At 46.8% G+C, this 13857-nt stretch overlaps 2 protein-coding genes across 2 annotated transcripts in view; one reads left to right on the forward strand and one right to left on the reverse strand.

Annotated features, from left to right (window-relative positions):
- The window catches only part of LOC115073899 (glycylpeptide N-tetradecanoyltransferase 1-like), a 46653-nt gene extending 43138 nt beyond the window's left edge, over nucleotides 1–3515 (forward strand). Inside the window, exons 8-11 of the mRNA XM_029572839.1 lie at nucleotides 1193–1363; nucleotides 1602–1769; nucleotides 2290–2427; nucleotides 3360–3515. Coding sequence (XP_029428699.1) covers nucleotides 1193–1363; nucleotides 1602–1769; nucleotides 2290–2427; nucleotides 3360–3380 — 498 coding nt within the window. The 3' untranslated portion in view covers nucleotides 3381–3515. The remainder of the gene's footprint in view (nucleotides 1–1192; nucleotides 1364–1601; nucleotides 1770–2289; nucleotides 2428–3359) is intronic.
- A 5398-nt stretch (nucleotides 3516–8913) lies between these two features.
- The window catches only part of PLCD3 (phospholipase C delta 3), a 73195-nt gene continuing 68251 nt past the window's right edge, over nucleotides 8914–13857 (reverse strand). The window contains exons 14-16 of the mRNA XM_029572430.1: nucleotides 12624–12759; nucleotides 11440–11589; nucleotides 8914–10809 (exon numbers count right to left, since the gene is read on the reverse strand). Of these exons, the coding sequence (XP_029428290.1) occupies nucleotides 10721–10809; nucleotides 11440–11589; nucleotides 12624–12759 (375 nt within the window). The 3' untranslated portion in view covers nucleotides 8914–10720. The remainder of the gene's footprint in view (nucleotides 10810–11439; nucleotides 11590–12623; nucleotides 12760–13857) is intronic.

Genomic DNA, 13857 nt, shown 5'->3' on the forward strand with positions numbered 1-13857 from the left:
ATGCTTTATGGTTTCTTTTATTCTCTCCAACAGTTAACTGACACCTGTGGGTATATGCTGTATAATCATGAGCTGTTAAATATCATCTGAATAAGATCTTGTAGCCATTTTCTAAAATTATTGATGCAATGCTGTCAGATAATTTAAAAAATAGTTTTACTGGGTGGCTAAAACTGGCCAAGGCTTTCTTTGTTGTATATAGGGCCCTTAGGAGATATTATTGTAATGACTTATAGCCAAATTTCCAGATAAAGTTAATACAGCCAAGATATGCATACTCTAGGGATATACTCTACTTCTTGGTGGTTTAGACAAAATTTGAAATTTGTATTGGAGATTTTTTGGCTCAGTTCTGTTGCTGATGTGTGATCCAAGGATACATAATTGATAGAAAATAAAAAGTCATTTTTTAGTCTGTACATTCAGCATTTCTGTATCTAGAGAAAGTGTATTTCTCTATTTCTAAGGCCAGCACTGGAGTGGTGGGGGGAAATGGGAAGAATGCTGAGGACAGGGAGAGAGCTAAAGTGTGCCCACTGTCACTAATCCAAGTCAATCTGCATGCGTGTGTGTGTGGGGGGGGGGGGGGGGGAGGTTGTCTTTCTCCCTTCCCCACCAGTGACTTCCTTACCCTTTGTTCCCAAGGAGCAGGGATCAGTTGGGGGATGGGCACCACCAATGATTTTCACCTAGGACACCATGTGCCCTAGAGCTATGTACACTTGTGTGTGTGTGTGTGTGTGTGTGTGTGTGTGTGTGTGTGTGTGTGTGTGTAAGGGGGGAGGAATGCTCATTTTTGCACAGGGTACCAGTTAGTCTTGAGCTGGCCCTGAGTCTCAGTCATGCAATAGTGACCCCTACAGGCCTAGACTTGGGGTGCATGTTAGCAGAGTGCGAGAGGGAGCCCACAGGTGAATACTTTTGGTGCCGTAGCGCACTAGAGGCCAATTCCAAATGATATGGAAAGCCAAAGGGCTAGCAGGAAGTTATCTGACTGAAAAAGAAAGAAAACTGCACTGCCTACTGGAGACGCCCAGGAAATATGCCAGGAGTGTGTGCACATCCTCCAAGAGTCTTTATTAAGTAATAGTCTGGATAATCTGTGCTGCTTCCCAGCACAGGAACTATGAGAACCACCTGATGTTGAATGTAAAGAGTTTCCCCCCCTCTCTCTCTCATTCCTTCTCTGCAGGCCCCCAAGACTCCCGGCTTGCTGCCTATGGAGAACAGGCACATCCCTGCTGTGCACAAACTGCTGACCGAGTACTTGAAGCAGTTCCATCTGACGCCAGTCATGACTCGGGAGGAGGTGAAGCACTGGTTCCTCCCGCAGGAGAATATCATCGACACCTTTGTGGTGGAGGTGAGGCTCAGGGTGGAGATAGGAGCATGGGTGGCCCAGAGCCAGGCACCACGCTTGCGAGTCACAACCGGCAGCACTGATTTGTACAGTTACAGAAGTTTGTCAGAGCTGTTCTTGGTTTCCCACTCGATGGCCCCTGCTGGCTGGTGTCATGGCTAATCTCTTGCTGACAAGAAAATAAGAGCCCTTTCATTCTGCACTGCCTGCTTAGCTATTTCTCTCCCTCTTCTTTCTGTAGAGCCCTGAAGGTCAGGTGACAGACTTCCTGAGCTTTTACACCCTGCCTTCCACCATCATGAACCACCCCACCCACAAGAGCCTGAAAGCTGCTTACTCCTTCTACAACGTGCACACCAAGACCCCTCTTATCGACCTCATGAACGATGCCCTCATATTGGCCAAATTGGTGAGAGGTTATTTTCCCCAAGATTTGTTCACTAAGACCTACGTGCCTGGGTTTCGGGAGAATGAGGGGGTAGACAAGGTCGGCAATGTGATTGCTTTGGGTCAATTGCTGACAACGCAGTCGTGGGTGATTGGCATTATAATGTTTCCCATCAGATGGTGCTGTAGTCACTGGATATATTCTCCATTTAGTCCTGATCTTGGCTCTTTTTCTGAGTATCTTGGCTTGTTAATCTGTGTGGGAGCCTTAGGAAACCATTCCTCTCTTTCCTACCATATAATCTGTATATTGATATATCCTATAACCTTGGAATTCACTGAGAGAAGGAGCTGTATAGCAGCAGTAAGATAAGGAAAGCCAAGAGAATCAGTCTAGTGTGGTCTCTATTTACTGGCAGCATTTAGAGGAGAGGAACACAAGCTGTGACACGGGGGACAGTGTGAAAACATTCTGCCTTCTTTGTGCTGATCTCTATCCTTCTCTCTTCCCTGCCTGGTTGCTTCCTGGTCCCCTCTGGTAGAAAGGGTTTGACGTGTTTAACGCTCTGGACCTGATGGAGAACAAGACGTTCCTGGAGAAGCTGAAGTTTGGCATTGGGGATGGGAATCTGCAGTATTACTTGTACAACTGGAGGTGCCCGAACATAGCAGCAGAGAAGGTAAGAGGGAGCTAGAGGGCCTCTCAGCAAGCAGAATGATGCACTCCCATGAAATCTGGGGGTGGATTTTGCACTGTTCTGGCTGGAGAGCATCCACACTGGATGGTTTTGTCGCCGTGAATGCTCTGGGAGTCCTGCAGGTGCATGAAAGAAGTCCAGATACACGTACTATATTTCCTTTGTGTTCAGTTCTTTAAAAGAGAACTAAGCCTGGGAAATGGAAGGTATGACGTTGATACAGGCAGTACACAGGGCTCCGCTTATGGAAAACATTATTTTCTGTGTAACACTTGGCAATTTGTGCTGGGTCAGAGGCCTTCTGTCCTTAGATGGAATCCCCCCTTTCATAGAAGACCAGCTAGTTGGTTCCTCCCCAGGCAGAATATCATCCTGCCTTCTTGGTGTTGCTCCCCCTCCTCCTCTCCTCTCTGCTTGGTTGCTTTGTTTCCTGGCCCCTCTGGCAGAAAGAGTTTGACGTGTTTTAACGCCCTAGATCCGATGGAGTCTTCCATGGAAGGGGAGATTCCCAGCACTGTGTTCTACTATTTGCAGTCTTCTGCTCTAAGGCAGCTCCTGTCTCCCTTGACATCGGGGTATACTTGTTTATTTGGAAATTGCCAGCAGTATTATGTATTGATTGTCAGTAGTACCAGAGTACTGCTGGGACGCCCTCCTGAGCAAGAGTTGTCCAGCCATATCTCTCATGATGTATCTTAGACTCTGCTTATTTTAATTTAGACTTAATAATAGTCAAGAACAACTCTAGAAGAGGGCTTTTTAAGGAGACCTGATGATTTTTTACTATGCTATTTAACTGAACGTCCTGCAACCTATAACGTATTGTGTATTACACAGCCGGTTTATCATCACCGGGATATTTGTCAGCAGGACTGGTTGCCGACCTCATCTGTCTCTGTCTAACACTCTCCTAGGTTGGACTGGTTTTGCAGTAAGCCAGCAAGAACTCAATCAGGTCAGGGAGAAGTTTTGCCAGGAAATGCCAAGTGATCCAATTTTCCATACATTGATTTGGACTGGACTAAACCAGACACAAGCATGGGTGATCATTAATAAAAAGTACATATTTATGTTTTGTTGTTACCTATTCCTTGTAGACAAGCACAGCCCTCTCTTCTCCCCTTAAAAAAGTATTCAGTTTGCGGCATGTTGCAGAAATCCGGGACTGGCAGCGGCTCACAGGGCCTGCATTACTGTAGCAGCTATTCCCTGAGTTCCTTTCGATACGAAGGCGGGTTGCTTTGGAAGTGAAAGTCAAACCGCCAATTGGAAAGAACTTATCAGGGACAGCCTGTTCCCGTGGTGGCTACGCACTGCCAAGCTGGGTGTGATTCCGGGCTCAGGTCTTCCACACCCCAAGGCCGAGCACAGAGCTTCCGGGGACGCAACGGCGACACCTAGTGGTTGGATTCAGGATCCGTGATAGCAGGGCTCCAGAAGGAGGCTGATGGGTGGCCCCTGGCCCAGGACAGTCACCGCCATGACTGGATTAAACATGGTTTGGAAGGGAAGATAAAATAGCGGAATTCCCTCCCCTCCAGAACCCAGTCCTGCCTCTGATTGTTCTGAAAGCTCAAAGAAACAGGAGGAAACTGCAAGAAAAAAATATGAAAGCAGTTTTCATATAATTCTTCTTCCCTGGGTAATTGATCGGTAGGGTTTAATCTGTATGTGTACAGTGGCTATAGAAAGTTGTCACCCCCTTGATGATTTTTCATGCTTTATTGTGTCAGTGCGTCAGACTTGCATGCATGTAAATGAGTTTTTTCCACTCAACAACACACGGTGCTCCACACCTTTCAGGCAAAAAAAATGTTTTATTGCAGAGCAAAGCATATACATATCCAAAAAACCAAAACTGGAATTCCACATTTGGTTAAGTCTGCACCCCCTGAGTCAATGCTTGGTGGTATCTTTGGCAGTAATTAAAGCTGTGAGTCTGTTAGGCTAGGTTTCCTCCATCTTTGCACACCTAAATTTGTCAATATTAAACCATTCTTCTTTACAAAAGTCTGGCAAGTTCCTTGGGCAGCACTGATGGACAGCATTCTTCATCATGCCACAGCTTTTCGATTGGATTCAGGCCCGGGTTCTGACTGGGCCTCTCCAGGACATTCACCTCGCTGTTCTTTAGCCGCACACTGTATGGTTCAGGTCCTTGCACTTCCATCCCAGTTACAGCTTTCTTGCCGAGGGCAGCAGGTCCTGAAGCCCTTTTTGGTATTCTTCTCCATTCATTATCCCTGCTGTCCTGACAAAATGCCCCAGTCCCTGCCAATGATAAAACATCCCCATAACACCTGCTGCCACTACCAGGCATCACAGTAGGGATGGTGTGCCATGCTGGGTATGTGCCAGAGGTCACGCTTTGCATTCAGGCGAAAAAGATCTTTATTTTTGTCAGACCACAAACCTTTTCAGCACATGGCTACAGTAATCCAAGTGTTTCTTTGCACGCTTCCAATGGGATGCAAGGTGAGCCTTCTTGCCACCAGATTTATGGATATACTTGGGATATTGTTGCATGCACACTTTGATCAGTCTTGGCCATGGAAGCCTGTTGCTCTTTCAAAAAGTTGCCATTGAGCTCTTGGTTGCCTCCCTGATCATCCAGGTCTTCAGGCATCCAGTTTGGAGAGCCAGCCTGATGTAAGCAGGGTCTAGGTGCCGCCATTCACCTTTCACTTAGTAATAATTATCTTGACCATGCTCTGATGGATATTCAAAGACTTTGCAATTCTTTTATATCCATCCCCGGCTCTGTACCTTTCTACAGTCTTGTCCCACAATTCCTTGGACAGCTCCTTGGTGCTCATGGTTGCGTCGTTGCTTTGAAATGCACTGCCCAGCAGAGAGAACCAATAGGAACAGCTGAATTTATCCTGTTGCCATGTGAATCAGGACAATTAAACACAGATGGGGCCAATTGGTGCCTGCTTTTGAATGCGATTGGCTTCACTGGAGTTTTAAGTATTTACAATTGTTACAGAAGTACAAGGGGGGGGGGGGGGGTTGGACACTTATCCCACCAGCCTAATCCAAAGTTTTATTTCTACTTCATTTTCTAAGGAATTCTGGAATATATTTTTCACCTGGCAGTTGGAGAGTAGGATGTGTGGATACATGGAACAAACACTGCATTTTACTTCTAGGCCATAAGGTAACATAAGGTGAATATTTGGGAGCGTAGCCTTTCTATAGCCACTGTACATACTGTATACACACTGTGTGTGTTATTATTGTTAATTCTTGATTGGCCTCCCCTTGGGACACTGAATCTTTTAATACTTTTTAAGGTAAAGAGCTATTTCAGATGAGGTTAAGGTATCTCTCTTCTTTCTATTTTCACCTGCGTTGTGAAATGAAGTCTACACCTCTGTGAAATGCTCTGCAGAACAGTAAACTCCTCTTTATATCTCTTTCTCTCAGTAAGCTGAGGTTCAGCTGGAATTAGTATTTTTTGCAGGCTTGCTTTTAGCTTTGAGAAAAATCTTTTGATCGTCCAAAACTTTCTAAAAGCTATGAACCTGTTCCCCATATCAAAGAGGTGAGACAGCAGGGGGCGCTGCTGAGCCACACTGGAGAACAGGACGTAATCGGATGGCCCTGGTCTGGGCCTTGTCTGTACTCATTTAGACTATAACTTCACTGCTCTTGAGGTATCTTCTGCAGTCCTAATCACCTGATCCTGAGTCAACCAAATACAGTCCGAGTTCTCGTGCTGCTTTTTTAAGTCACCAGACCCGTTTGTTTCCCATTTTTCTGCTCTCTCCCCCCCTCCATCTTGTCATATGCACTTGACTGAGATGGGAGGTGATGGACTGAGCAGATCTCATTTCTCCCTTTCCCCTCACCCTATGGTTTGGGGTACTGCAGCATTAGACCCATTCATGGAGAGTTTCCTAGCCAGGAAGGACCAGGTGATTGATGGAGGTGGCTGGGTGGCCCAATCTAAGCTGTCTCAAATAATACCCCAAACAACACAACAAGTGTATTCCAGTCACCTAAATTGTATGCAACAACTCTAAAATTGTGGTTCAACTGGTCTGTATTGACTTAACACAATAGCATAGCCATCAAATTTTGTAGGCCCCTTACTCATAGGGTCTGTGGTCCACAACAGACTCTAATGTGGTATAGGGTCACCTTCATTTATTTAAACAACTTTTATGCATTTTTTTAATTTTTATAAACTCAATATAATGGCGTGCCGCCATGTTATTAACGAGCGAGTCTAGAGATAGACCGCGGGAAAATACAAAATGAAAAAAAGCCATGGACGATACTTGCTGATTGAACAAGGATAGACTTTGTCGGTTGTCATGTTGGTATAGCTTGGAAGAAGCGAATTCCCTGAGGCAGGACTTGATCCGAAACACGATTGTGTCGGGATTAGGACATTTAATGGATGAGTATTCTCGCTGAAATCATTCGTGACTTTACCTTTGTGTCTTACAATTTGAAATATAGCAGATTAGGAGCCAAAGTTGGCGCTATAAATCTGGAGTTCATCAGCATTATTGGGACATTAATTTTATTGAGGTTATAAAAATTTAAAAAATGCATAAAAGTTGTTTAAATAAATTAAGGTGACCCTATACCACATTAGAGTCTGTTGTGGACCACAGACCTTATGAGTAAGGGGCCTACAAAATTTGATGGCTATGCTATTGTGTTAAGTCAATACAGTCCAATCTAAGCTGTAACATGGAACCAATGGATTAGGCTTGGAAGAAACGGCTCATCCTGTGCTGATGGTAGCAAATCAGCAGAGGCGGGAAGGAAAAACTCTCTTGGTAAGTGCTAACGTTTATGCCAGCAATCTTAGCATTGAATGGTGTGTTAACATTTCTTTCTCATCGTAGTATCTTAAAGCCACAGTACAAACTACCCCAAAGTCTCACGCATCTCAGATTAAGCTCCTGGTAAGAGCTGATCTGGCTGACACCTATGATGATGTTCTCAGCCGTGCTTCTCGCAGCTCTTTGTTATCTAATTGGATGGGGTCCACAGGAAGCTGCGCATTTCTGAGTCTTCATATGCTGACGTGAACCAGTTATGGAGAGGGAGAAGCCATTGTGAATGTGCATTTCCGTATTTGTGACCTGCCACCTTCTGCTGGGAAGGGGAAATGCTAGCAGAGTGAAAGTTTAGCAAGCATACAGAAAAGGCAAAGGGCAACTCAGTAAGATGGCCACTGCTTTTCAGGTCCACCTTCAGGTCTGCTGCAAAAGCTGATTTTAACTGGCAGCAGCCCACATGGGTTAAGAATAGTGGTCACCAGGCCGGGGGTCTTCTGAAGGCCTGCTAAAGCCACACCATGCTGTTTGTAAAAAAAAAAAAAAAAATCTAATCCTGAAGCAAACCCAACCCAATACATTTCTTATATAAAACTTTATTATTCAGACCAGACAGCCACAGCTATAATACACTGAAAATTAACTTTTCTTATTGCAGAACTTTACCATATATATTATATTTGACATTAGATTTACGATATTACATATGTACAACATTTACATATTCTTTAAAAAGTCAATTGCATTGTGTTTCCTTAGCGGATTTTACCTCCACAGTAATCCACAAACACAGCTCCCGTACAGACTGAAACAGAATAAGGATTCCTCTACCAGCGCAGGGAAACCCGTTCTTCCACTAATTGTGGGGGAGAACGGAACGGTGAAACGCACAATAAGATTCAGCAGTGAGGAGGTAGGATCTGTGCTGGGGAGTGAGAGGCACTTAATCTGAAGTCTTCCTGTTCTTGTGGTTGCATTAAGAATGTAAGATGTTCCATGCTGGGTCAGACCCGAGTTCCACCGAGCCCGCCATCCTGTTCAACCCGGGTCACAAGTACTAGGCCTGGATTTATGCACAGGCCTGTGCCTAGGCAGGCAAATAGAGGGGCTGGAAAAATTCCCAGCCCCCGCTCTCCTGCAGGTCTCCAGTCCCCTCCCCCAGCTGCTTCTCTGCCACCGCAGCCTTTCTCTCTCCCCTCCCCCTGCTTCGTCCTGTGACCTCACATCTCCAGTGCCGCCATTGTTGCTCTGAGACAGCAGTGCACACGTGGGGACTGAGTGAGCTCATGGTTACATTGGTGAATTTACAGTTGGCAGATCAGTCAGGCCACTGGTTGGAACAAGTTTTCTGAAGGACAGGACCATAAGCATGGGTGTAGCTTGCTTGTTACGGCAGTTACTACCCCGAATCAATTAAGCCTGATACTTCACTTTCAATGCATATCCAGCATATCTCTCTGCTTCAACGGCAGGGGGGAATGAAGACAAGTGGATTTATATTCAGACAACAACCAACAAGGACTGAAATGCACAGGGTGGGTAAACAAATAAGCATGGGTGTAGCTTGCTTATTGTGGTGGTTACTACCCCAAACCAATTAAGCTAGATACTTAGATGCAGTTACAGCACTGCTCTCTACATTAATGGTGGGGGTGGAAGGGAAATAGAACCAAAAGGTTACTAAGGGCCAAGAGTAACAGATAAGTATGAGGAAAAAAAAAGTGTGAAGCTTGCTGGGCAGACTGGATGGGCCGTTTGGTCTTCTTCTGCCGTCATTTCTATGTTTCTATTAGCCAGCTAGTCTTGGGGGTTTCTATGCCGTACTTCTGGGAATTGACTTTGCTACTAGGATCTGCTAGATTCTTCCAACTGACCCAGCCGGGTTCCTGTCGGGGGGCAGGATGCGGGCTCGATGGAGCACTGGCACCTCTTTATGTTCTTATGGACGTGAGGAAAGAGCTGTGTGACAGGACAGCGACCCTTGCACATTTTAGAAGGCTTGTAATACTGCACCTGGGATTGGAATAAAGAGTCATTTGTCAAACTGGTTTCTCTTTTCATAGATTTCGTATGTTTTAAGTCTTTTGCAGTGGCTTCCAGCTCCCTCCATTCTTTACCTTCATGGTTTGTGCCCTACCTCGCTTTCACAGATCAGGATCGGCGCAGGCTCGGCAGCTCCAGGTGGTGCTCCCATGGGAGGCCCTGCCTCGGAAGTGGATCTTTTTGTTTGAATGTTCTCTTTCCAAAGGTTTCTTCTAGCACCAGAGGCCCTCCCTGACTCGCTTTCTCTTTACCATTTCCCCCCGCAGCGCGGGCAGACGCAGGATTTCGATAGCTCATGGAGAGTCCTCCTCCATTTGTCGACGCGCACAGCTCAAAGGCCAAAGCTGCCGGTTTTCTGGTCCAAAAACGGCGACCCCTCCCCGTGGCCACTGGCAGTCATGGACAGGTTTCCCGGTACTCGGAGAATGACAAGGAAATCCTGCTGAAAGGAGCATCCAGTGCCTTGGGATCAAAGCTTGCCTGCTGCCCTGCACCGTTTCCATAGTTTTGGGGACAACCCTTTCTTGGCTCCTGCTGTGCAAATCATTTTTCCATTGTAGCGCAACCCCAGCAACCACCCTCGGCATTCATGGTTTCTTCTCTCTGCCTCCCAGTATGGGGGAAGGGGACGAGGCTGCAAGACTGATCAGACAGAAATCACACAGAGTTTCCAGCATCCTTGCTGGCCATGGATTCACAGTGCAGGGATAAAATCAGCCTGGCTGAGGTATACAAGTAACTTTCCCCCTGCTAAAAGCTGATCTCGTAACAGAACTGAACTGCGTCCACCCATCTAACTCAGGAGGCAGCTGATGCTGAGTTGGAAATTCCTTACAAAAGCTCCTATGTGTAAAAAATAAATGTTTCTTTAAAATGGTTAGCAAGGACTAATGGAATAAGTTTTATAAAATGAAGTTTGGGGGTTTCCTCTCTTGGCTTAACAATCCCATCCGTTGGTATCGCTTGCCTCCGATTCCACGGACCGAACGGTCTTGCCCAGACTCTGTCGACATTTTCCGCAGATAAGTGACAGGTGAGGCTCCTCCGTGCCGTAGGAGTTCAGGACACAAAGCGGGGAGGCGATAGAAGGGGGGGGAGGGGAGGGATGGCATACAGATGCTACGGAAGCCAAGGGATCTGTGGGCGTGCACATCTGCATGTTCCGGTGGTTGTGTGCCAGTGAAGGAGGGAGTACATGTGTGCGTCTCTGGGGGGGTGTGTGTGACTGTGGTGTTGTGGCTGGCACACAGATCCGTGAGCTCTGAAGACTCAGGTTCATGGTTATATTGCAGATTCAATGCAGGGCAAACCCTGTAGCCATATGATTGACCTAGAGCAGCAGCGTCCCAATATATATGAAGAGCTGGTGGTCGGGATACATGGGGGGGGAGGGCAGGAAGGGTTGCACTGTGTGATAACGTCCCATGCCTTGCTCACAAGCGTTCGATGGTGATGTGAACAAAGAGGGTTGCCGGGGACAGGGAGGTGCCGTCCTTGGAGAGCAGGTGGATGTGACGATACCCTGAGAACATGAAACACAGCATGAGTCGTTGGAAGAAGAGATCCCACCCCAGGCAGCTGTCTTCATACTAACCCTGCTCCGGCAAATCACAGCTTTTCTGCTGACTCCCAGCGTTCAGCTGGACTGCTGTTCTACAAATACTAAGGCCTCTTATAATCCATTAGCGTCTGCCGGCTGAGAGGGATAATGCCTTGATCGTCTTTCTGATTGCTTCAGTTCCACACTTTCAGGACCACTAAACTCCTTCAGGCACTGTTCATACAGGTTTTTGTTTTTTTTTTAAACCCTTTTAATAAGATGTAAATCAAATGCAGTTGGATCTGCATCCTGAATGTACAACTTCCCTGCATACAGGATCTCGGCTTCATTTGCTGAACGCCTGCTAGGGCACAGAGCCTTCGCTCTGAAAAGCTTGTCCCTAAAACCCCCATTCCTACTGCAGGCTGACATTGTGTTACCAGAGAGAAGTCCCAGAAAACGCAGTATGAATGGGATCTAGCAGGGCTGAGCGGGCTCAGGTTTTAACGCCAGTCCTGCCCCACGGGAAGCAGCCACGGAATGTTCCGGCCCGGACCATGGAAAGTGCAAAGTGCCCCACCCCCTGCTGACCCATCCCTTTGCCAGACTCACCTGCTTTCAGGCTCATGAAGGGTAGCGTGTACTGCCCTACAAAGTCATTGCTGGATGTGGTGTCATAATCTTCCACGACGAATCGGACCAGAGCCAGTTGAGGGACTCGGACATGGTGCGTCAGGGTTTCATTCCACCGGGGGTTAAAACCTGCAGCCGGTGGGGAAGGGGAACAAGAAGAAAGGGAAGCCAGGGAGACAGAAATTAGAAGCATATTTCCCGTCCTTTAAAGGGGCACTAAACCATAAAATCGTATCTTTTTTTGCACAGTGATGCAGATTGACCTTGAATCGCAGATGCACATTTGCCACTAAGAAGTACGCTTGTTAACCTTTCTCTTTATGGGGAGAACCGTTTTGTATTTAATACATTTGTCTATGCTGTAGGAGGGAAGTTCAAAAGAGTGCACAGAGCACCCTTCCCTATTCTGGTGCTACCGATGCCCTCTCACCCTCCCACTCAAAGGAGGGAAAAGAAGCAGTAGGAAGAAGGTGTCCTGACAATATGGTGCCTAGGGCAAGGATTACCTTAGCCACCCCTTCCCTTTCGGGCTTGCATGCTCGCAGACTCACAGACTAGATCAAAAGGGTAACATGATGCCCCCCCCAGCTTGATGCCCTAGGCGGTCGTCCTGCTTGCCTAGCCCTTGTTGCAGTCCTGAGTAGGAACGCCACCCCCCCCCCCCCCCCCCGTGGGCAAACCTGTAAGGCTGGCAAGTGCCCCTGATGACTTTAGTCACTGTGATGGTGACCTCGCCTTCGAAGAGTGCCCCAAGTGGAGGAGTAGCCTGGTGGTTAGAGCAGGGGACTGAGAACCCAAGGAAGCCAGGATTCAAATCTCATTGCCGCCCCTCGCGAAAATCACTTTACCCTCCACTGGCTCAGGTACAAACTTATATTGTGAGCTCTCTGGGCACAGGGAAAATACCTACTGTAGCTGGCTGTAACTTTCGTTGAGCGTAAGATAAATACACTCAAAAAAACCCCCAAAACCCACTAAGTGACCACAGCCGTCATGTGCTTCCCCCCGTCCCATTCAGTAACCGTGGGCAGGTCGTACAGCGCAGTAGCTTGTTCAACCCCCTTTGTACATAGCGGAAGATCTGTGGCCCCAGGAGGCTGGGCTGGACCTGTTTGCTCGGTTTCCCATGGCCTCCTCCACCCGCTGCCCTGGGCCATGCTCACCGTTATTCAGGATGTACTTGGTGTGCTTTCTGGCATTGTCCATGGAGACCCCGTAGACTTCCACATGCACCAGGGGATCCACGATGGAATTCTTTTTCTCCTTGTTGAGTTTGGGCAGCTGCTGGGCGGAGATCACCTGCAGGAGGAAGAAGAAAGACATTTAATTTTCCCCAGTTCGATTTTCTACCCCCTATGCCAACATCTTACACAAGAATTGTAAACAATAAATACCATAAAACAGGCAGGCAATTAGAACATAGCAATGAAACAACACACAAGATGCAGACAGAAACCCAAACTAAAAGCAAAACCCTCCCCAACCTCCAAGCCATGCTCAGCACTAGATTACCTCACACGTAAATCTGTATTTAATACATTTCTCCATCTAAGGCAGCCCTGAGAAGATTAATTTAAAACAAAAGAGTTGAGTCCTCTCAACAGCTAAACCAGATCTAAAAGTGAGAAAATTCAGAGTGAAATTTTCCTCTGGTCACTTCATTGTCCTAGGCTGGCTTAGAGCAAAATTCTCAGAGCTGCAAAGATCTGAAGTTCCAGGTTCCAATCGTACCTCCAGCTCTCACTTTGTGACCTTTCAAAAGTCACTGAAAGGTACAGCAGTGCCGAAGGCCTTCCCAATATCAATCTGCCTGTTCCTCCATTTCTGTTTATTCGCAGATCACCTTTTTGTTTTCTCCAGAGATAATTCTTACACTCCTTTTGATTTGCTTGGAATAAATGTTAGACATATTTTCTTTATTATATCATCCCCTCTATATAATAATCCCCTATGCCAAGCTAACTCTGCAAGGGTTTCTTTGACCTCAGCAGTGTGGCTTAACGGTGAAGCCAAGTTTACGATGACGATCAAGTTGTCATCCTGTAAGTGTAGCCAATCAATGTGACAGTGGCATCACAGAACAGATCTCCCCCTCAGCGCCCAGCAGAGGTGCCGGGTAGCAATAGCCAATACAGTACTGGAGGAAGGAGTCACTTCTGGGGATGGGGGGGGGAATGATTTTTAAACAAATTTATCTGAATGACTAAGTAGTTGCTTGGGTAAAACTGGCGGCCTGCAAAACGTCCTCCCTCCTCTGCAGGTAAAGTTACCTGTGCTGTGAAATTACCTTCCACGCCGGCCATACCCGAATTTTCAATGAGAAACTCTATGGGGGAGGGGGGTTTCCCCTTTTGAAAATTCACTTCTGTGAGCCTACAAGCAACGCAGATATTTTTA

Source organism: Rhinatrema bivittatum, chromosome 12 (genome assembly GCF_901001135.1).
Source record: "Rhinatrema bivittatum chromosome 12, aRhiBiv1.1, whole genome shotgun sequence".
NCBI classification, from domain to species: domain Eukaryota; kingdom Metazoa; phylum Chordata; class Amphibia; order Gymnophiona; family Rhinatrematidae; genus Rhinatrema; species Rhinatrema bivittatum.